Source organism: Acinonyx jubatus, chromosome X, assembly GCF_027475565.1.
Source record: "Acinonyx jubatus isolate Ajub_Pintada_27869175 chromosome X, VMU_Ajub_asm_v1.0, whole genome shotgun sequence".
NCBI lineage: Eukaryota > Metazoa > Chordata > Mammalia > Carnivora > Felidae > Acinonyx > Acinonyx jubatus.
Window position 1 is genome coordinate 80,997,471 of NC_069389.1, and position 21,941 is coordinate 81,019,411.

The window sequence follows — 21,941 nt, forward strand, 5'->3', positions numbered from 1 at the left end:
TTAGAGCCTGTTTATCCCTAGCTGGCTTCAGAATTTTCTCTTTATCCTTCTATTTTGCCAGTTTCACTATGATATGTCGCGCAGAAGATCGATTCAAGTTATGTCTGAAGGGAGTTCTCTGTGCCTCTTGGATTTCAATGCCTTTTCCCTTCCCCAGATCAGGAAAGTTCTCAGCTGTGATTTGTTCAAGTACACCTTCAGCCCCTTTCTCTCTTCCTCTTCTGGAATCCCCATTATACAGATATTGTTACGTTTGATTGCATCACTTAGTTCTCTAATTGTCCCCTCATACTCCTGGATTTTTTTATCTCTCTTTTTCTCCGCTTCCTCTTTTTAATAATTTTATCTTCTAATACACCTATTCTCTCCTCTGCCTCTTCAATCTGAGCTGTGGGTCGCCTCCATTTTATTTTGCAGCTCATTTATAGCATTTTTTAGCTCCTCCTGACTGTTTTTTAGTCCCTTGATCTCTGTAGCAATAGATTCTGTGCTGTCCTCTATACTTTTTTCAAGCCCAGCGATTAATTTTATGACTATTATATTAAATTCATGTTCCGTTATTTTGCTTAAATCATTTTTGATCAATTCGTTAGCTGTCGCTACTTGCTGGAGTTTCTTTTGAGCTGAATTCTTCCGTTTTGACATTTTGGGTAGTCCCTGGGGTGGCGTGGAACTGCCGGGCACTTCCCCTGTGCTGTCTGGACTAACTTGTGTTGGTGGGCGGGGCTGCAGTCAGACCTGATGTCTGCCCCCAGCCCACCGCTGGGACCACAGTCAGACTGCTGTGTACCTTATCTTCCCCTCTCCCAGGAGCGGGACTCACCATGGAGTGGTGTGGCCCCTGTCTGGGCTACTTGCACACTGCCAGCCTTTTGGCGCTGCTTCTATGGGATCTGGCGTATTAGCCGGGGTGGATCCGCAAGGTGCACAGGGGCGGGAGGGGCAAGCTTAGCTCGTTTTGCCGTCAGTGGTCCCCTGCGGGAGGGGCCTTACAACACTGGGAGGGGGCAGGCAGACCCGTCAGAGGGATGGATCCACAGAAGCACAGCGTTGGGTGTTTGCACGGTGCAAGCAAGTTCCGTGACAGGAACTGGTTCCCTTTGGGATTTTGGCTGGGGGATGGGTGAGGGAGATGGCACTGACCAGTGCCTTTGTCCCCCACTGAGCTGAACTCTGCCTTCCAGGGCTCAACAACTCTCCCTCCCATTGTCCTCTAGCCCTTCCACTCTCTGAGCAGAGCTGTTGACTTAAAACATTCCAGATGTTAAGTCCCACTGGCTGTCAGAACTCACGGAGTCCGGCCCCTCTGCCTTTTGCAAGCCAGACTCAGGGGCTTGGCCTGGCCTGGTGGGCTGCTGCTCCACCGCCCCAGCTCCCTGCTGCCAGTGGGTGTAGGGCACACCACCTCTCCGCCCTTCCTACCCTCTTCCGTGGGCCTCTCGTCTACGCTTGGCTCCGGAGAGTCTGTACTGCTTGTCTTCTGGCGGTTTTCTGGGTTATTTAGGCAGATGTGGGTGGAATCTAAGTGATCAGCAGGACGAGGTGAGCCCAGCGTCCTCCTACGCCACCATCTTCCTCCTTGGTTTTACCCCCATAAGTCTTAAAAGTACTCTCACCGCACTCATATTCAACATAGCACAATTAATCCAAAAGGGATGTTGGAGATGCTGGGCGTTGTTAGGTCAGGACCCTGTAAACATCCACTTGCCAACTCGCAGCACTTTCTTTGACAAGGCCATCCTTCTTTGACAAGGCAAGAAGAACCCGGAAGAGGGGTCTCCAAGCTAGAGACCAGAGCTTGTGTTAGTCCCATCGGCCATCTTACTGTGTAAAACTTTATTCATTTTCCCAACATTCCCCCTTTTGATGCCTTTTAAAAAATCTTTTATTAGGCACCACTTTTTAGCTCTAGGGGTTGGTACCCTTGGAGGGCTAAGATACGTGCTGCAGTTTGGCAAGCAACAGTGTTTTCAATAAAACGTACCAGGGTATTTAGCATACAGGGGCCAATGGTCACAAGTAAAATTATGGAAAGGCAGGGCCCTGCCAGGGCAGGGAGCCAGGATGCCCAGTCTGTGAGATCCCATCCTCTCCACTGACTGATATTTTCTTGTTGTCTATGTTGAATTCTTTCCTTGAGTTCCTCAACCTTAGTCCTGACTATTCTTGATTGGTTTACAAAATAGCAACGTTCCTCCCCCCAGAAAGATACAAGTCCCTCCTTTTTCTGAAGTGAGGAGGTCGAGGGCTCACCTATTTTGGAGGGACACTGCTTCCAGGGAGTTTATTTGGCTTTGCAAGGTTACCAGGGAGTCTGCCATCCGTTCCATGTCCAGTTTGTTGGTGCAGTCTCTATTAGCCCAACAGCAAGAAGCAAGATCAGAGCTCTGACACCAGTAAGGGGGAAAGGCTGGCAGAGTTGCATCTGAACCCCTGGGCTTGGCCCACACGTTGATTCCTCAAGCTTTTGTCATGCACAGGCCAGCCAGTTTCTGGAGTGTGGCTGGAGCAGGGCTAGAGAGCTCAGGGGCCAGTGTCTTTTTGAGGGTCACTTTAAGCGGGTTGACTTGATCTGGATCACTTCGCCACATTGAGGGTTCCTCTGACTTGGCCTTCTTAACTCTGGAGTGATGGACCCATGGGGTGATACCTGAAACTGAATCCTCTAGTTGGTTGTATATCTGTAAAGTCCACCTCCAAGTCTTCAGAAGGGGCGGGTTTCTGGTAACTGTCAGATCAGGTTTAGGGAAGATATGGTTTGCATATTTAGAGATCCATCCTGTTTTCCAGTTGTTGAAATAATCATATGCCCATGGGGTCTTATTATTATCCCCACAGAATAACAAGCACAGAAGATTGTCTATACATGAAATACTGTGACAATTTTTCTGAAGTTTACCTCAAGTTGTCTAGTTTAGGCAAACCACAAACATTTAAAGACAATCATAACTAGAATTTAACATCCATAATGGTGCATTGTTGAAACATAGTTTTTCTCCCTAAAAACCCCCCTTTCCAGAGATAGCCAAATTGAGACCAATGCATTTGTAGAACAAGTCCAGTCTTAACAAACCTGGCCTAACTATTCATATAAGCTCAGCAAGAATAGCGATTGATCATGAGGATCTTTTAAAGTTTGCTTTGCTGGAACATTTTATAAGGAATCTCTGGGTTGAACTTTTAGTAGCCTCTCCAGGCCAGAAGTCAAGACAAATACTTGCCATCAGATAGGCCTGCAATACCTGTAGAATGGGGCGAACTCCTCTTCATGAGGTCCCCAAGATATCCTGAGGTTCCTGCACCCGCCAGGAAGTGCCCTTATTTACTCACCTGGTGAGGCTGCTGGGAACTCTGTAAGCAAGGTATCAGGCCAACATTTCCAAGGGGCTTTATGGCTCCGTGTTTCATAAAGCCAACCTTAGTTCCTCACAGCTGTCTGGTCACATCTGAGTCTATGAATGTCACTCTCAAATATGACATTCCAGTCAAAGCCTTGGTAAAATAACCAGTATTTCCGATGGTGACCTGTTACAAGATGAACAGATTCTTATTGAACTTATGCAAACAATTGTAATTGCCATCAGGGCAAGAATACTCACTGAGAGGTTTTGAATTTCAGGGGAGTTATGCAGAGAGAAAAGATAAATGCTTCAGGGTATAAATGAATACTTTATGACATTTCTGTATATCATAGATATCTTAAGAGAAATTTTCCTTAATCTGGAAGAGCAAACATTAGAGAACCAGCAATATTTTCAACAAGAATCACAAAACTGTAATCTTCCTCAGTTCATTTAATCCCATGTTCCTAATTCTTGTTCAATTTGAATGCAGCTTTTTAGTTCTGGAAATTCTTACCCATTTTAGTATTAATCTTAAAGATGTCGAATACCTGTATTTGTCTCCAAAGTCCTTTTTTATAAATCTCCTTGAAGAAGAAACACGTTTTGTGAGAGAATAACAAAAATCTCAGAAACAGGCATCGTTAAAGATCTGATGAGAGTTCATTATGATGCAATTGACAAAGAAATCTGGTTATTTCTGTGACACATAACACTGTGACACATAATCAGAATATAAGTGATGACCTTATACCAAAACATTAAAACTTTTGGAATTGCATATATATTTGGGCAGTTACAACATTTATCTGTGCAATACAACCTAAGGGCTACCATTGCACGACAGTGCCTTTCCATGTAACTTAGGATCCCAAATAAAAGGGCCTAATTGGTCAAAAAAGACTTTCATTTATCATTTAAATCCTGGGAAGTTTGCTAAAACCTTAGGAAGTTATAAGTACATCGTAAATAGGATTACAGATCATTACAAATCTCAAAACTTTATTTATTCAACCAAGGTGGCAATAAAAGAACCTAAAGGTGAATGTATAGCATTATATAGTTGTTACCAAAACCTAGTTCCTTTAACATTGAGAAGCTTTAACTAAGTAATCAAAGACCTGATAAAGATCAAACCTAAAACTTTGGTTTGCCCAGAAGACAAGGCTTTGTTTGCATTCTTATCAAGAGCAGATCAACAGTCCAAGAAAACTTTTTTATTTGAGCAGAGAGAAAAGCAGAATTTCAACCTTAAATTCCATTCATCTCAACCTTAGTCCATCCTGAGCACACATAAAATTCCTTTCCAAAGATTTCCCTTCATGAACTTTCTACAACTTTCCTTTGCCTTCAAACTTCGTCCCAAAGCCATTTCTCTCCAAATAGCCAGTCTCATTTAGGACAAAATTACTTTCATCTACCCTCAACAAAAATGTATTTCCATTCCTTATATCTTTCTTACATACCTCCTACTTGCCTACATACAGGGTTGCTTTCCTTATTTCCATCAGTCTCAAGTACACTTAGCAGAATTTTAACTCTTAGGAAACCTTAGTCTCCAATTGAGGACTTAGTAACCAACTGAGAGGTGTTTACACCAGAATTTTTTTTACATGGTAAATTCATGAACCAATTAAGTACAAAGCATGTTTTCCAATAGGTCCAAATAGCCTTAATTTCTCTGCAATAAGAAGTTAAAAACACAAACCCGTGTCAGTAGTCAAAGCTTTAGCAACTTATTCTATTTGGAAAATACCTAGATGTCCAAGGGGGTGCACTTTACTCCTTGACCTTGAGGATGGGAGGAGGAGCCAATGGTGATGAGGTACTGAGGAGGGTATAGGAACCAGTTACGTAGACCACACCCAAGCTGGTGCAGAAACAGCAGGGGTAGGGGGAAGGCAGAAGAGGCAAGGTGCCAGTAGAAGGCAGAGAAGGAAAACCTAATTCAAAACCTTAACTCAGAGGAGCAGACGCCATGTTTTTATTGTTCCACCAAAGTGGAAATATGGAGTCCACATCAGTCCAGAGAAGACTGGGAATTTCCCCGAAATGAATGGAGTTTCAGCAACTGCTTGGGAACATTCTTTAAAGTCCCCATCCCGAGGTAGACTAACCACAGTTGGCTCCACTTATAACTGTTAACCTGCAGAGGAACAGGGGGAGAGAGCCAGGGTCCCCTTCAGTATGATTCTATCTCGGCCAGACCAATACGGTTCCCTTCTTGAGATTCCTCCTGATATCGGCTGGGTTTCTGGGACTTTCCTTGGTTGAGACATTTATTCTTTCAATGTCCTTTCTCCTTGCAGTAGGCCCACTGACCCCTTGCTAAGGAGGTTCTGGGCCTCCCCGCTTTTGGCGGCTAGACTTTCCCCATCCTTTTGTCACGACTCTCTTGTGCCTCTGGAGCAAAGAGGGTGTAAGCCTCGCATCGCCTCTCATGATAATCCCCGGGGGAATCCCCTTGCTGCTGGTCATATTCATGGGTTTCTCAGCCCCTGCTCTGATCCCCCAGAGGAGAGCCTCTTCGTACCAGTGGGGGGAGGGAGCCCGGTGAGTCATAAGGTGGCAGAAAGACAGGATCTTCCTCCGGGCCTCCTGCACACACTAGGGAAGTGGTGGGTTGCTTCTTTGGCTCCCTGGGTGAGTCTCTGGATAAAGCAACTAAAACCGTTGCCTGGCTCTGCTTGCTATGGATGAATTGCACCCACAGCGGAGGATTTCAGGCAATTTCAAGCCAGTAGTTGATGTATGGAAATTGACCAGGGTGACCTGGGTCTCTGGAGACAACATGCCAGATGCAGCGGACCATCGGGACATCCAAGGTTCCCTCAGAGGACCCTACTACAGCAAAAGTGGGCCATTCTAACTCACATAGGGTCCTTAACATGCCAGCGGTTATCTTAATTCCATAGTCTCCCAAAAACCCCTTCTTTGCTCTGTCCCGACCCCATGTTCCCGTGAGGTGGAGTCACAGAGACAGACAGAGGGATAGGGGTGTCCCCTCTAATGAGGAGACCGGTCAGATGCCCATCTGTCCGTGTCCTGAAGGAACTTAGGGGACGTTTAGCCATAGCGGTCTCAGCTTTGTGACTTATGATCAGAAACTATTCCGATGCCACCACAGAGTGTGTGCCGTTCACCACGGAATCACAGACGAGCCCACTCAGACTCCATGGGCTTCTGGGGACCTTAAGGATGCCTGCCCGTGGAGGCACAGAAGCGAAGTCGGCAAGCAAGCTAGACTGAGTCACACATTCACACTCACATACACACCAGAGGTTATTACATTCCCTCTCACAGAATTCCTACCTGTGAGACTTCTGAGGTCTCCGGGGAGTGATCAGGCCCCCCTTCCACTCTTGTGAGTGGGTCTGGCTAGATTGGGCCCCAGCCTTACCGGTTCCGACGTCGGGTCCAGGTCCTCACCTGCCAAGTCTCCTCCAGTCCAGCAGGAATGGCGGAGCAGGGTTGGCCCGGGGCGACCAAGTGGGAGACTGCTGAAATTCAGGCAGGGTGCGCCTTCTCCCTTGTGAATCCTCATTCCATCACCGCCTCCTCATTCTCCCAAACCAGTGGCAACAATGGGCCGGCGCAGTTGGGTTTCCCAATCAGGGAACCAAATATGTTAGGGAACCAGGATGGAACGCTGGCGGAAAAACCAAGCGGCACTCGGAGGTGGAGATCTCGGTGGATCAGAGGTTTATTTAACACTGGTGGGCTCAGAGACCGTTTCTCCAAAGATCTGAGCGCTGAATGCAAGTGGGAAGGGTAATTTATAGTTGTCAGCTTCCATAGGGTTTTGGCACGCGCGCGCCCGCTCCACAAACAGGGCAAGAAGAACCCGGAAGAGGGGTCTCCAAGCTAGAGACCAGAGCTTGTTTTAGTCCCGTCGGCCATCTTATGGTGTAAAACTTTATTCATTTTCCCAACGGTTTCTCAAGAATGTTATCCTCTTTTTGAAGCCAGAGCCTCCCATAATCTTTACCATCAAAACTGGCAAGCTCTAAGAAAACAATTTACCCTTACTGTGAATGAGGCCAAACAAATCATTTACTTCTGCTCAGACTGTTAATTACTATCCCCTGAATTCCTTCCCAGCAGGAACAAAACCCCGGGGCCTCAAGCCTAGTGAGATTTGGCAGACTGATGTTAACGTTTACCCTGCATTTGGTAAACATAAGTATATCCATGCATCTATAGATACTTATTCAGGTGTTATTTTTGCCTCAGCTCATACAAAAGAAAACACCAAAGTGATCATTCAGCATCTTCTGCATGCTATTGCAGCCTGGGGCTTCCCCCACACAATTAAGACAGATAATGGCCCAGACTATGTCTCCTCTTCATTTCGTGACTTCTGTGCCTTATGGAATATCTGACATATTACAGGTATTGCTTAAAACCCACAAGGCCAAGCTATTATAGAACGAGCATATAGTGCTCTAAAAACCATGTTAAAAAACAACAACAACAAAAACAAAAACAGAAAAGGGGAACATACCCATGGCGGTCTACATTACAACCTCAACTTCTCCTCGACCATGCTATGATTACTCTTAATTTTTTAAATCTTGACCCTCAGGGACTGACTACTAACTGAATGGCACTTTTCAAAACGAAGAGAAGCCCTTTCACCCTATGGTGCTGTACAAAACCCCCAAAGGGGGGCCCACATGGTCTGGGCCCACTAAACTTCTCACCTGGGGTAGAGGATAATGCTTGTGTTCTTTCAGATTCTGGACTTCTGTGGAACCCTTCTCAGTTGGTGAAGCTGTACCATGGCGTGGTGGAGACCCCCAGGATATCTTCCAGTGAGCCAAAAATTCCAGAGAATGACTCTGAGTGAGCGGTCACCAGCCCCCTTTTTCAAGATGGATGAAGCCTCTTTATGGACTGCTCATGCTGAAGCCACTCCAGAAACGCAAGTCCTTACCCCTGATATAACATGAGGAAGCCTTAAATGCCTGTCTAACCAGGCCGGCATCCTCTTACAACACAATGGTATTACATACACTCCTGACTCGCACCTGATGGCCATGATCTCCATCATTGACAGAAATTCGATACGAGCAACACTGATTCTACTCCTTGCCCTCATTTGCCTAGGCCAAGGTCAATATTCATATTTGGCTCATCCCCTTAACCCACCTATATTCAATAGCCTAGCCCTCCTAGGCCAGGATATGCCTATTAGCAATACTGACACTGAGTTCATGGGAGGAGCCAACCTTAACCCTCCCTTCCAAACTAAACAAGAACATTGGCTTTATATGCCGAGACCTGAATGGTGGCTTACTTCAGTATGTGTGTTACTAAACTTAGCAATTTATCTGCCTGCCTTAAACTAAAAATCAACTGGTTTTTACATGTACAGCCCAAAACTTCTACCAGGCCAGACAATTTTACCTTTTTCTCAGCCACAAGCTTTGATATACCGCAAAAAACCCCAGCATATCTCACACTCCTAATGTTATAGCTTGCTCCAGTCTCAAATATTCAGACCACCCCTGGAACAACATTCCTTGGGCAACCTGTTATGGAGAGACTGAGCATAATCTTCACTGGGGTAATTGGACTATTATTGACAGGGGTCCTAGAGGACATCTTGAAACAAAATATTCTAATAAGACCATATCCTTTGGCCAGTCTAGTAAGGAGGATATTTTTTTGGAAAGATGGAGGCTTGTCTGGCCCTATAATTTCTGCATATAAAGGGAAATTAAAAGGACCTTGGCTTGTTAGTCTTTGGAAGCTAGGTCTTCCCTTCTTCACACTACAATTAGCCATGGTGAAATTTATGTAAAATGACATGTTAACTTAACTTGGGCCTCCCTGCACAATGTCCAACTTGCATGGACTACTAATTGTGTCCCTTCTCCCTACGTTCTCTTTGCTACCTCCACCTTACAGGTCCAACAACTAGAAACTAATTATAATATCTCTACTTCTCAGGGCTGGTTTATGTCCTGCATAAGTAATAATATCATCACCCAATTAAATATATCCTCCTAGTTAGTACTTAGACACCGTGTCTCAGCCTGGGTTCCTGTTAAATAGGTCTGAGCCTTATATGCATCCATCAGAACTAGGTGTGCATTTCAAGCTTATTTGACACTGGCACTCTGCTGCATGGCAGAAAAGATTTGTTGGCCTGTTAATCACGGGCATCTTCACAGCAGTAGGCATTATTGCCTCTGCCTCTGTAGCTGGAGTCAGCCTGCATCATACTATCCAGACAGCCCATGTGCTTAATAAGTTTATGATAAATACTACCAAAGAGTCTGTAAGCCAGACTTCCATTGATAAACAAGTTTTGGCCCCCCTCGAAGCTCTTGAGGCTGCAATGGAATTTACTGGAATGAGACAAGATGTGGGAGATGCAGGAGAGAAGCATCAAAGGAAAAGACTTCAAAAGGGAAGGGCTGGAGAAGGTGCAAGGCCTTAGGACATGTTTACACAGCTGAAGGTGGCTGCTGCTAGTAAGGAACGCTTAGAGCCATTAACATTGTCCAGGGCTGGATCCTCCTTGACACCTGACCCTTCCTAGTGTTATAGAAACCAAGTAACTTGAAATTCAACCTTGAAAAGCTAAACCATTAGATTGATTAACACACTTGCTTAGCTGACTTTATGCACGTAGTCTTTAGCAATTACCCTAATAAAAAGAAGCTTCATTCTGGAGTCGGGGCCTCATTCCGACTGGAGTATGAGGACCTTCACTTAACTGCACTTTGTTTGCCGACTCATTTTTTGCGACTCCGGCCATACACCCTGCAACAATTGGCATAGTTGGCAGGATACGGCACAGAAAACAGTCTTCGAGACTACTTTGGTTTACAGTCACAGAGGACCGAAACAGAGCAGTAGGACAGGTAAGTCCTGGCTTTGGGATAGTGAAGGATGGGAAACTCCCAGTCTCATGATCATGACGCTTACTCTAAATCACTTCGTACTTTATTGCAAAGTTCAGGAGTAAAAGTGAAAAGGGGAACTTTTGATGAGCTCTGGTACTTGGTTAAAAAACATTGCTATTGGTTTCATCCGTCTGGAAAAATCTTTTAAACCTTAAACAATGGAGACTAATTATGAAAACGCTTAGACGTGCTCATCAAAATGGAGATATCATTTCTTTAAAAGTTTGGTCTTTATGCTCTTTAATTGAGATGGCTTTACAGCCTGACTCAGAACAAAATATATGTTCACCTAAGTTAAAAACTCATCAAGAAGAAGGAGATGAGTTGGATTTTACATCTGATAGTTTTGAGGATGAGTCTTCCTCTGAAGATCAAAGCTATAGTGCCTGAGGAAGATACTTTACCAGAATGGCCTCCACCGCCACCCACAAATGATAACTTGGAGGCTACTGCCTCCCTTATAATAAAGTATACCCCCTACTGCTTTAACTGAAAATACAGAAATTGCTACTCATGTTAAACGAAAGACTGCCTTTCCAGTCACTTCCAAACCTTTTTCTAATGACCAGCCTCACATAATAGTTCCTTCCAAGGAACATGAAGGCCCTATCATTCCACCTCTGATGCAAGGGTTGATAAAAGCTAAGCAGGAAGGAGATTTAGAATTGATACAACCGGTATCAGAAATATTTCCGGTTACTCTGAATGCTTTTTCACCAAATGCACAATATCCTAATGGAAGCTATAATGCTGAATACTCTCAGATCCCTGTAAAAAATTTTGAACGATCTTAAAATGGCATTAACTCTCCTTGTACGCAGGGCTTACTTTCAGCATTTGCTGACACCGAACGCTTGATTCTTTAAGTTTGGGAAATGTTGTCTAGAACTGTTTTATCCCGTGCTGAATATTTACAATTTATGACTTGGTGGGAAGATCAAGCTAAGATTCATGGGGAAAGAAACGTTCATGATAATATTCCTATTGACAAGGAACAACTTTGTGGACAAGGACAATATTCTCAACTAAGAGATCAATGTGGTTTGAGTGATCAAGCAATACAACAAGTAATACAACAATTGCTGTAACATGTCTTGGCAACGTATAGCTACCCCAGGGGAGGTTACCCCCTCATTTGCAAATGTTAAACAGGGACATAGTTAACCTTATGTTGACTTTGTAGCAAGATTAAGAGATGTTTTGGCTAAAACAATTCCTCAAGCAGGCCTAAGGGATTTGTTGCTTCCTATTGTGGCTTATGATAATGTTAATTCAGAATGCCAGTGAGCTCTTCCTGCTATAAGAGTGGCTGTTGGGTCCATGGCTGACTATGTGAAAGCATATGCTGATATTGGTACCCCACTTTACAATATGAACCTCCTCGCTGCTGCTATAAGAGGGACAGACCCTTTTAAATCTAACACCAAATGCTTTGGTTGTGGAAAAAGTGGCCACATGAGAAAAAAAGACTGTCAAAAAATAAAGGACAAATTTTTAAAAAAGATAAGCATAATGTTAATAATACCAGTACTAATAATCTATCTAAATTAATGTCTCCAACTGCTTTATGCCCTCGTTATAAAAAAGGATATCATTGGGCCAATCAGTGCCATTCCCAATATCACAAAGATGGGCATCCTCTTCCACCTCCTAATATTGATCAAAATCAGGGAAACTTATCACGGGGCCTATCACATGGCCCAACAAACAAAATGAGCTTTTATCCAGCCAGCAATGGGTCTCAACACCACAACATCGACAGGTCACAGACCTCCGTCATGCAACAACTGGGAGTGCTGCTTAGATCTCCCTGCTGTAGACCCAGTTGTTTTACAGCCTTCCTTGGGTGTCGTTACAGTTAGAACAGGAATCTATGGACCTTTGGGAAAAGGCACAGTAGGCCTTATTTTTGGACGGAGTAGTCTTACGCTTAAAGGTATTCATGTGCATCCTGGTGTTATTGACTGTGATTATGAAAATGAAATTCAAGTTATGATACCGGCCGGTAACCCTTATACTATTCAACCAGGAGATAAAATTGCTCAATTACTTATTCTTCCTTATATAGAGGGCCAAAGCAATCCTGTTATCAGAACTGGAGGTTTTGGCAGTACTGGGAAACAACTATATTGGCAAACTTTTTTGAAAGATCTTCGCCCCAAAATACATCTTAAAATTAATAATAAATCTTTTATAGGATTACTAGACACTGGAGCTGACGTTACCATCATATCTGAAAAGTTTTGGCCTTCATCTTGGCCTGTTGAGAACATACCTGTAATTTTTACAGGACTTGGCTCCTTAGGGGGAATGAAAAGAAGTCAACAGATTATGAGATGTGAAGGACCCGAGGATCAGATAACAACTCTTAAACCCTATGTGGCTAACATTGCCATTAATCTGTGGGGTAGAGATTTACTTCAACAGTGGGGTGCATATATTAATATCCCATCTATATCTACTCAAAATAAAAATATAATGTGTGCCATGGGATATGACCCACTGAAGGAATTAGATAAAACTCAACAAGGCAATAAAACACCCCTCGGTATTTTTCCCCAAACACAAAGCCACAAGGCTAGGATATCCAAATGTATCCTAGCGGCCCCTGCCAGAGAACAAAAATATGCGCTGTCTTTAAAATGGTTTATTGATGAGCCCATATGGATAGAGCAGCGGCCGCTTTCTCAAGAAAAACTGGCAGCTTTAAAATCTTTAGCTTCTCAACAATTAGAAGCGAGGCGTATTGAACCTTCAACTAGTCCCTGGAATTCTCCGGTTTTGGTCATAGAAAAGAAATCTGGAAAATGGAGAATGCTGACTGATCTCCGAGCCATAAATAAAATCATACAACCTATGGGGGCTCTACAGCCTGGCCTTCCGACGCCTGCTGCTATCCCTCGAGATTGGAAAATTATAATTGGTGATCTTAAGGATTGTTTTTTCTCCATTCCCTTAAGCCCTAAAGATTCGGAGAGATTTGCGTTCTCCGTTCCTGTAATTAATCATGAGGAGCCCATAAGCAAATTTCAGCGGAAAGTTTTACCCCAAGGAATATTAAATAGTCCCAGTCTTTGTCAGCTTTTTGTTGCAAAACCTCTCCGATATTTACGATCTCCGTTTCCTCATGCTAAGATCATCCATTACATGGATGAAATCCTATTAGCTTTACCCGAACGACATGATTTACATGCACTCTTTTTAGCAGCTCAGGCAACCCTCTCAAAATATGGCCTCCTTATTGCAGAAGACAAAATTCAATTTGAAGATCCCTTGTTCTATTTAGGTCAAAAATTAGTACAAAATTCAATAATGCCTCAAAATGTTCAAATTCGTGGAGATACCTTGCATACTTTGAATGATTTCCAGAAGTTACTAGGAGACATTACCTGGTAGCGTCCTACTCTAGGTATACCTACTTATCAACTGACTCATCTCTTTGATGTACTTAAAGGGAATTCCAATTTAAATAGCCCTAGGAAATTAACTCCGGAAGCACCCCAAAAATTACAATGGATTGAACAAAAAATTGCTTCCAATCAGCTTACTTGAATTAACTCCTTGCTGCCTGTTTCCTTGTTAATTTTACTGTTACCTCATTCTCCTGCAGGAATACTTTGGCAGGCTAATGGAATCTTAAAACGGATATTTCTTTCCGACAAGCCTTAAAAAAATTATATACATATTTAGACAAAACAGGAATGTTAATTTTAAAGAGTTGGGACAGACTTAAGGAAATAACAACCCAAGACCCTGAGACAATTATACTACCTCTGTCTCATGCACAAATATCCATGGCATATCGGCAATGCATTTCATGGCAACTTGGAGTTGCAAATTATATAGGTCACATAGACAACCATTATCTTAAATCCAAATTAATTGAATTTATCAAAACCACCTCCTTTATCGTGCCTCGAATTGTACAGTCAGTACCTGTAAATGGACCTAATTATTTTACAGATGCCAACAAATCCAGTTATTCTGCATATTATGGTCCTACTTCTAAATGTGTAAAATCCCCATATGCTTCAGTACAAAAGGATGAACTCTTGACCATATTTTTTATTACTTAAGGATGTTCCCTCCTCCATCAATATCTTAAAGGATTCAGCCTATTCTAAAAAAGTGATTGAAAACTTGGAAACCGTTAATATTTATTCAGATGTCTCAGAATTGTCTGACTTATTTTTTCAAGTCCAACATTGTCTCCAACACCGATCCCATCCTATATACATTACTTGAGAGACTAAAGAAAAATTATCAGGTGTACCCACAACCGCAAGGAAAAGACCCCCCCCCCCCTTCTCCGCCATTCCTGGAACCAGCCAGGGCGTGCCCGGTTGTGGTTTGACCTAAAGGCGGGAACCAATCAAGTTCTGCTGAGTGTTCAAATTTAAATGTCAACCAATAACAGCTCTGTAACCGCAAAAAATCCCTAACTTCCCCATAACCTGTTTGTGCCTGTCTATAAAAGTGCTGTAAAAACCTCGCTCGGGGCCTCTTAGCATCACCAGCAACGAGTGCACAGAGGTCCGGGTTCGAACCTGCAATAAACGACCCTTGCCGCTTGGCTTTGACTCTGGACTCTGGTGGTTTGTTTTCGGGGGTCTCTCAAATCAGGGCATATCACTTGGGGGCTCGTCCGGGATCCCCCCCCCCCCAAGCCCACCAGACCCCAAGTCAACGGGTCGTCCGAGACCGATCGGTAAGTGAGCCGGCTCTGTCCGTTTCTGTCTGTATATCGTCTGTTCGTTTCTGGCTCTCTCCCGCATGGGATCTGTATCAGGGACTGACACAGCCCTGGCTGACGCGCTATAGGGCAGTCAGTCGGGTCCAGTAGGAGACGTCCACTGGCACCCGTCTGGGGCCCCTTTTTGGGCCCGTCGGAATTCTTCTGTCCGGGTAACAGACACCCGAAACGCGCTAGCGATCTATGTGTTGTGTTCTTTATTCTGTAACCTTTAAGCGTTGACCCCCTTCTCTTTCACAGGTGACCTGGCCTGGCACAACCGGGAATCCTCCTAAATTTACTATCTCTCCTTTCAATCCTTTTCTCCACCTCCAGGATACAGATGGGCCAATCTCAAAGCACTCCTCTTTCTCTCCTTGTTGCTAGCTTCAGGGATGTTAGAACCAGAGGACAGAATTTGAGTCTAGACATCCAGAGGGGAAAATTAATAACCCTCTGCCGCTCCGAATGGCCAACCTTCAGCGTTGGATGGCCACACGAAGGAACTTTTTGCCTCCCTATAATCGCTAAGGTGAAGTCAAAGATTTTTCTACCGGGTCGTGAGGGGCACCCGGATCAGATTCCCTACATTCTAGTATGGCAAGATTTGGTAGGAAATCCACCCCCTTGGTTGGCCCCCTTCCTGTCATCAGGAACATGTAAGGCCCTTGCCATGCGGCCCGCAGACCCCCCAAAGCCAAAGACGCCATCCGCACCCTTGTATCCCATATTGACCGATAGTCAGGACCTACTATCCCTAGACCCTCCATCCTATCATCCCCCTCCCCTCGTACCCTGGGCCCTGCCCGCAGCAGCCGCCCCGCCAGTCGCCCCGCTAGTTGCCCCCCCTAGGGGAACCGGGAGGACGGGAAGCGGCAGCTGCGCCGGAACCAGGAGGACGGGAGGCAGCAGCTGCGCCGGGCCCCATTGAAAACGAAACCAACCACAAGGGGCCAGCCGGCCGAACCCGCGGGCGCACCCAGCGTGAGCCAAACCCTCGCCTCCCCGGCTCCACTGTGGCCCTACCCCTGCGGGAAATAGGACCCCCAGATGAAACAGGCAACCCCCGACTCCAGTATTGGCCCTTTTCCACCAGTGACCTGTACAACTGGAAAACACAGAACGCTCGATTCTCTGATAACCCTAAAGACCTAATAGCTCTTTTAGACAGTGTCATGTTCACCCACCAGCCCACCTGGGACAACTGTCAGCAGCTCCTCCGCATCCTGTTCACTACAGAGGAGCGAGAGAGGATCCAATTAGAAGCAAGAAAGCTGGTTCCCGGAGACGATGGTCAGCCGACATCTAACCCTGACCTCATTAATGTGCCTTTCCCCCTAACCAGACCTCCACAGGATGAATGGGACTACAACACGGCAGAAGGTAGGGGAAGGCTACTCATTTATCGCCAGATTCTGATGGCGGGTCTCCAGGCTGCTGCTCGCAAGCCCACCAATTTGGCTAAGGTATATTCGGTCGTACAGGGAAAGACAGAGAGTCCAGCTGCTTACTTAGAGAGACTAATGGAAGCCTTTAGACAGTTTACCCCCATGAATCCAGAAATCCCTGAGAACCAGGCTGCTGTCGTTATGTCCTTTGTAAATCAAGCAGCTCCTGACATAAAACAACAACAACAACAACAACAAAAACTCCAAAGGCTAGAGGATTTAGAAGGTAAACAGATCCAGGATCTGCTCCGTATAGCACAACAGGTCTACAACAACAGGGACGCCCCAGAAGAGAGACAGATCAAGGCCACAGAGCAAATGACTAAAGTCCTGGCCGCTATAGTCCAGAAAGAACAGCCACCCCCAGAAGGCACTCAAACAACACGCCCTCCCAGGCGGCACTTAGATAAAGATCAATGCGCCTATTGTAAAGAAAAAGGCCATTGGATACGAGAATGCCCCAAGAAGAAACAACCCCGCCCCAGCCAAGGACAATGGCAGCCTAAAACAGCCCCCATACTGTTTACCCAAGATACAGAATAGGGAGGACGGGGTTCGGATCCCCTCCCCGAACCTAGGGTAATGTTGCAAGTGGAGGGGATCCCGGTCCAGTTCCTAGTTGACACCGGGGCACAACACTCAGTTCTGGTCAAGCCCCATGGAAAAGTATCTGAAAAATCATCCTGGGTACAAGAGGCCACCAGAATAAAAAAGTACCCTTGGACAACTCAAAGGACTGTAGACTTAAGGACTGGGAAGGTAACCCACTCCTTCCTGGTCATTCCCGACAGCCCCTGCCCCCTGTTGGGGAGGGATTTGCTTACCAAAATGGGGGCCCAAATTCATTTCCAACCGGGAGGACCCACAGTGACTGACTTTCACAACCAACCCATATCTGTACTCACTGTGAGACTGGAAGATGAATACAGGCTCCATCAGAAACCCACTCCTCTGGATCAGGGTATCGAGCCCTGGCTTCAACGCTTCCCAGACGCGTGGGCAGAAACGGGTGGTATGGGGCTAGCAAAACATCGCCCAGCCCTATTTATAGAGGTCAAGCCCGGGACGGACCCCGTCCGCGTGCGCCAATACCCTATGCCCGTGGAAGCCAAAAATGGCATCACACCGCATATCCGCCGCCTCCTTGACTTCAGGGTCCTATGCACCTGCCACTCAGCATGGAATACCCCCCTGCTGCCCGTGCGCAAACCCAACAGCGGGGAATACAGACCAGTGCAGGGCCTGAGAGAAGTCAATAAGCGGGTGATGGACATACATCCAACCGTTCCTAACTCCTATACTCTCTTGAGCACCCTCAGCCCAGAAAAACAATGGTATACTGTTCTGGATCTAAAAGATGCTTTTTTTTTCAGCTTACCACTAGCGCCTAAAAGTCAAGAGCTATTTGCATTCGAGTGGACAGATCCAGACAGGGGCATAAATGGCCAACTCACCTGGACCAGACTACCGCAAGGATTCAAAAACTCTCCGACCCTGTTCGACGAGGCTCTACACGAAGATTTAAGTGAGTACAGACAACACCCAAATATAACTCTCCTGAAGTATGTTGATGATCTCTTGATAGCTGCCGAGACGCCCAAAACCTGCATCCAGGGAACCGAAGGTCTCCTGCGAACTCTGGGAACCTTAGGTTACCGCGCCTCAGCAAAAAAGGCTCAGATCTGCAAGTCAGAGGTAACTTACCTGGGTTACTTACTGAAAGGGGGGCAACGCTGGCTAACGGATGCCCGGAAGGAAACCGTCCTTCGTATTCCCAGACCGCAGACACCACGACAGGTGAGGGAATTCCTGGGGTCGGCTGGGTTCTGCAGACTATGGATACCAAGGTTTGCTGAACTAGCAAAACCCTTATACCAGGCAACAAAAGATCACCAGCCCTTTAGTTGGACGGAAGAAGCCGAACAGGCCTTCCAGCAAATCAAAACTGCCCTGCTATCAGCACCTGCCTTGGGACTCCCCGATGTTTCCAAACCCTTCCACCTATATGTAGATGAGAGCCGGGGCACAGCTAAGGTGGTGCTAACCCAACATTTGGGGCCCTGGTGCAGGCCAGTCGCTTATCTATCTAAGAAGTTAGATCCAGTGGCCGCCGGATGGCCACCCTGTCTCCGGATGATTGCAGCCACTGCCCTGATGGTAAAAGACGCTGATAAGCTGACCATGGGCCAAGAACTACAAGTCACCACCCCGCACGCCATCGGAGGCATCCTCAAACAGCCGCCTGACCGATGGCTGAGCAATGCCCGACTCACTCATTACCAGGGACTGCTACTGAACCCCCACAGGATCATCTTCACCCCCCCCCCCGATGGCCCTGAACCCAGCATCACTGCTGCCAGATCCAGACATGGGGACCCCACTTCATGACTGCACTGACATACTGGCACAGGTTTATGGGATTCGAGAGGACTTGCAGGATCAGCCATTATCAGACGCAGACGCCATCTGGTTTACCAATGGAAGCAGCTTCGTTCACCAAGGACAAAGGTATGCGGGGGCGGCCATGACTTCAGAGACCGAGGTGGTGTGGGCAGAAGCTCTACCCCCCGGAACCTCGGCCCAGAAGGCTGAGCTAATAGCCTTAACCCAGGCCCTAAAGTTAGGAAGAGATCGCAAGCTAACCGTATACACTGATAGCCGATATGTTTTTGCCACCGCTCATGTACATGGGGCGATACACAGAGAACGGGGGCTCCTCACGGCTGAAGGAAAAGACATCAAAAATAAAGAAGAGATTCTAGCCCTACTAGCAGCCATATGGGAACCCAAAAAGCTAGCAATTGTGCATTGCCCAGGACATCAGAAGACAACCGACCCAGTTTCCCAGGGCAACAATTTGGCCGATCGGACTGCAAAAAACATAGCTCGGCCCCCAGCGCAATTACTGACCCTACAGCTGCCAAGTCCCGGACCCCGGGAATTGCCCCCCAGCCCTGAGTATTCAGAAAGCGATCTTCAATGGATGAGTAAACTTCCTATGACCCGAGTCAAAGATGGCTGGTGGAGAGACTCCAAGAACAACACTATACTCCCAGAGAAGCTAGGATGGCAGGTTGTAGAGCGGATCCATCACAGCACCCACCTAGGTTCCCGGCGAATGTTAGATTTAATGAGACAGACTGGACTGAGAATCAAAAATGTCTCCGATAAGGTTGATCAAGTAGTCACTAAATGTACTGTGTGCCAACTCAACAATGCGAGTAGTAATCCTCAGACATCAGGGGCAAGACAAAGAGGGAGCAGACCGGGGACCTATTGGGAAGTAGATTGCACTGAGGTAAAACCAGGAAAATATGGATATAAGTATTTGCTAGTTTTTGTAGATACCTTTTCAGGATGGACCGAAGCCTTTCCAACCAAGAATGAAACGGCACAGATTGTAGCCAAAAAGATCCTGGAAGAAATCCTGCCCAGGTATGGTTTTCCAGTAATGATAGGGTCAGACAATGGACCTGCATTCGTCTCTAAGGTAAGTCAGGGACTGGCTTCCATACTTGGGGTTGATTGGAAATTACATTGTGCATACCGACCCCAAAGTTCAGGGCAGGTAGAAAGAATGAACAGAACATTAAAAGAGACCCTAACCAAATTGACCATGGAGACTGGTGCTAAGTGGGTAGTCCTTCTCCCTTATGCTCTGTTCAGGGTGCGTAACTCCCCATACAAACTGGGACTCACACCCTATGAAATAATGCATGGTAGACCACCCCCCATCATCCCTAACCTAAAAGATGACCTTGTCAAAACTGAGAACGATAATGGTCTTGAACTCTTGCTCTCCCTACAAGCCTTGCAGAGGGTCCATGAAGATGTATGGCCCAAATTAAAAGAACTTTATGAGACTGGACCCCCGCCTATTCCTCATCAATTCTGACCCGGGGATTGGGTCCTCGTCAAACATCATCAGCAGGAGACTCGAACCCAGGTGGAAAGGACCCTTCCAGGTCATCCTGACAATGCCTACGGCCATCAAAGTAGACAGAATCACCGCCTGGATCCATTACACCCACGCCAAACCAGTGGACCCGTTCTCACACCTCATCGGACCCTCAAAGACAACCTGGACTGTTGACCGGACTAAGGACAATCCTTTAAAATTGACCCTACGCCGCCAACGGACTAAACCGTAACTATGGTACTTGCCCTCCTCTTGATTGTTCTGCAAACTCTGTCTGTAGATCCAAACCCCCACAACCCCTATAATTTGACATGGGAAATTACTAATTTTCTAAATTAGTAGACTAATTTAAATGAGTAGACTCATGAAGTCTACAACAAAACCCTAGGAACTGCCCCATTAAATACCTGGTGGCCAGATCTATATTTCAATTTAGAAAAAGTTAGTCCATTAGAAGAAATGGAAGGAGGTAAATGGAGGCAACTGCAAAGGAGGGTATCAATAAGTAGAAATGGATTTTATGCATGTACGGGATTTAGGACGGGGGCGATGAGGCGCACATGTGGAGGGTTTGAAACCCTCTATTGCGCAGCCTGGAGTTATGTCACTTCCAATGATGGGGAATGGAAGTGGAAAGTAAAATCCCAATTTATTGAAATGTCCTATGTCCGACCATGTACCCGCACCAGGTATGATGAAAACTGTAACCTTATTCGTGTAAGATTTACAGAGGAAAGGAAAAAAGACAGGCGATGGGTCTTAGGACTGACTTGGGGACTCTACTTATATCAACGTCCCCTCTTTGGGATTGCCATTCAAATAAAATTAAAAGCCTCCCCTCTTGTACAACCGGTGGGGCCAAATCAGGTATTAGGAAAAAAAAAAAGACGAGCCTATCCCCAGGCAGATCCCCACTACTCCCTCCAGCAGGGCCCCCGTCCTTACCCCAGGAGTAAAAGCACAAGCTGTCCAAGAAAATCAGAACCCAGAAGGCATAGACTCCCTATGGAAATTGCTAACAGCAGCGTATGAGGCCTTAAACCGATCGGACCCTGAGGCGACAAGGGCCTGCTGGTTGTGTTATGATATAAAACCCCCCTTCTACGAAGCCGTAGGTCTAGCTGCCCCTTTTTCACAATCAGGAGAAGAGTCGCCAGCAGCTTGCAGGTGGAATCGAAAGAGCCCCGGCCTCACACTGCAAGCAGTCACTGGCAATGGGACTTGTATAGGAAAGGTCCCCTCTAGCCATATCCAGCTCTGTGCCCCGACTAATTACTCTATAAATGAATCTAAATGGATAATTCCAGCTCCTGACAGTTGGTGGATTTGTTCTAAGACAGGGCTCACCCCATGTGTTAGCAGAAATGTTTTTAATTCGTCAACCGAATATTGTATCATGGTATTAGTATTTCCAAAGGTTATTTACCACCGAGAAAATGTTGTATATGATCTGTGGACAGAAGGGATGGAAGCAAGAGAGTCAATAAGAACAAAACGGGAGCCCTTTATGGCCATAACCTTGGCCACCTTATTTGGCCTCAGTACCATAGGGGCAGGAACAGGGATCTCATCACTAGCCATCCA

General features: G+C 45.9%; 1 protein-coding gene across 1 annotated transcript; it reads left to right on the forward strand.

Moving 5' to 3' along the window:
* The first annotated feature begins 13,684 nt into the window (after positions 1-13,684).
* LOC128311419 (uncharacterized) lies at positions 13,685-20,675 on the forward strand. The gene is given in 4 exon segments (XM_053201487.1): positions 13,685-16,373; positions 18,024-18,757; positions 18,759-20,368; positions 20,370-20,675. Coding segments are annotated over 4 exon segments (2,772 nt in total). The 5' UTR covers positions 13,685-16,165; the 3' UTR covers positions 20,590-20,675.
* Positions 20,676-21,941: the final 1,266 nt, after the last annotated feature.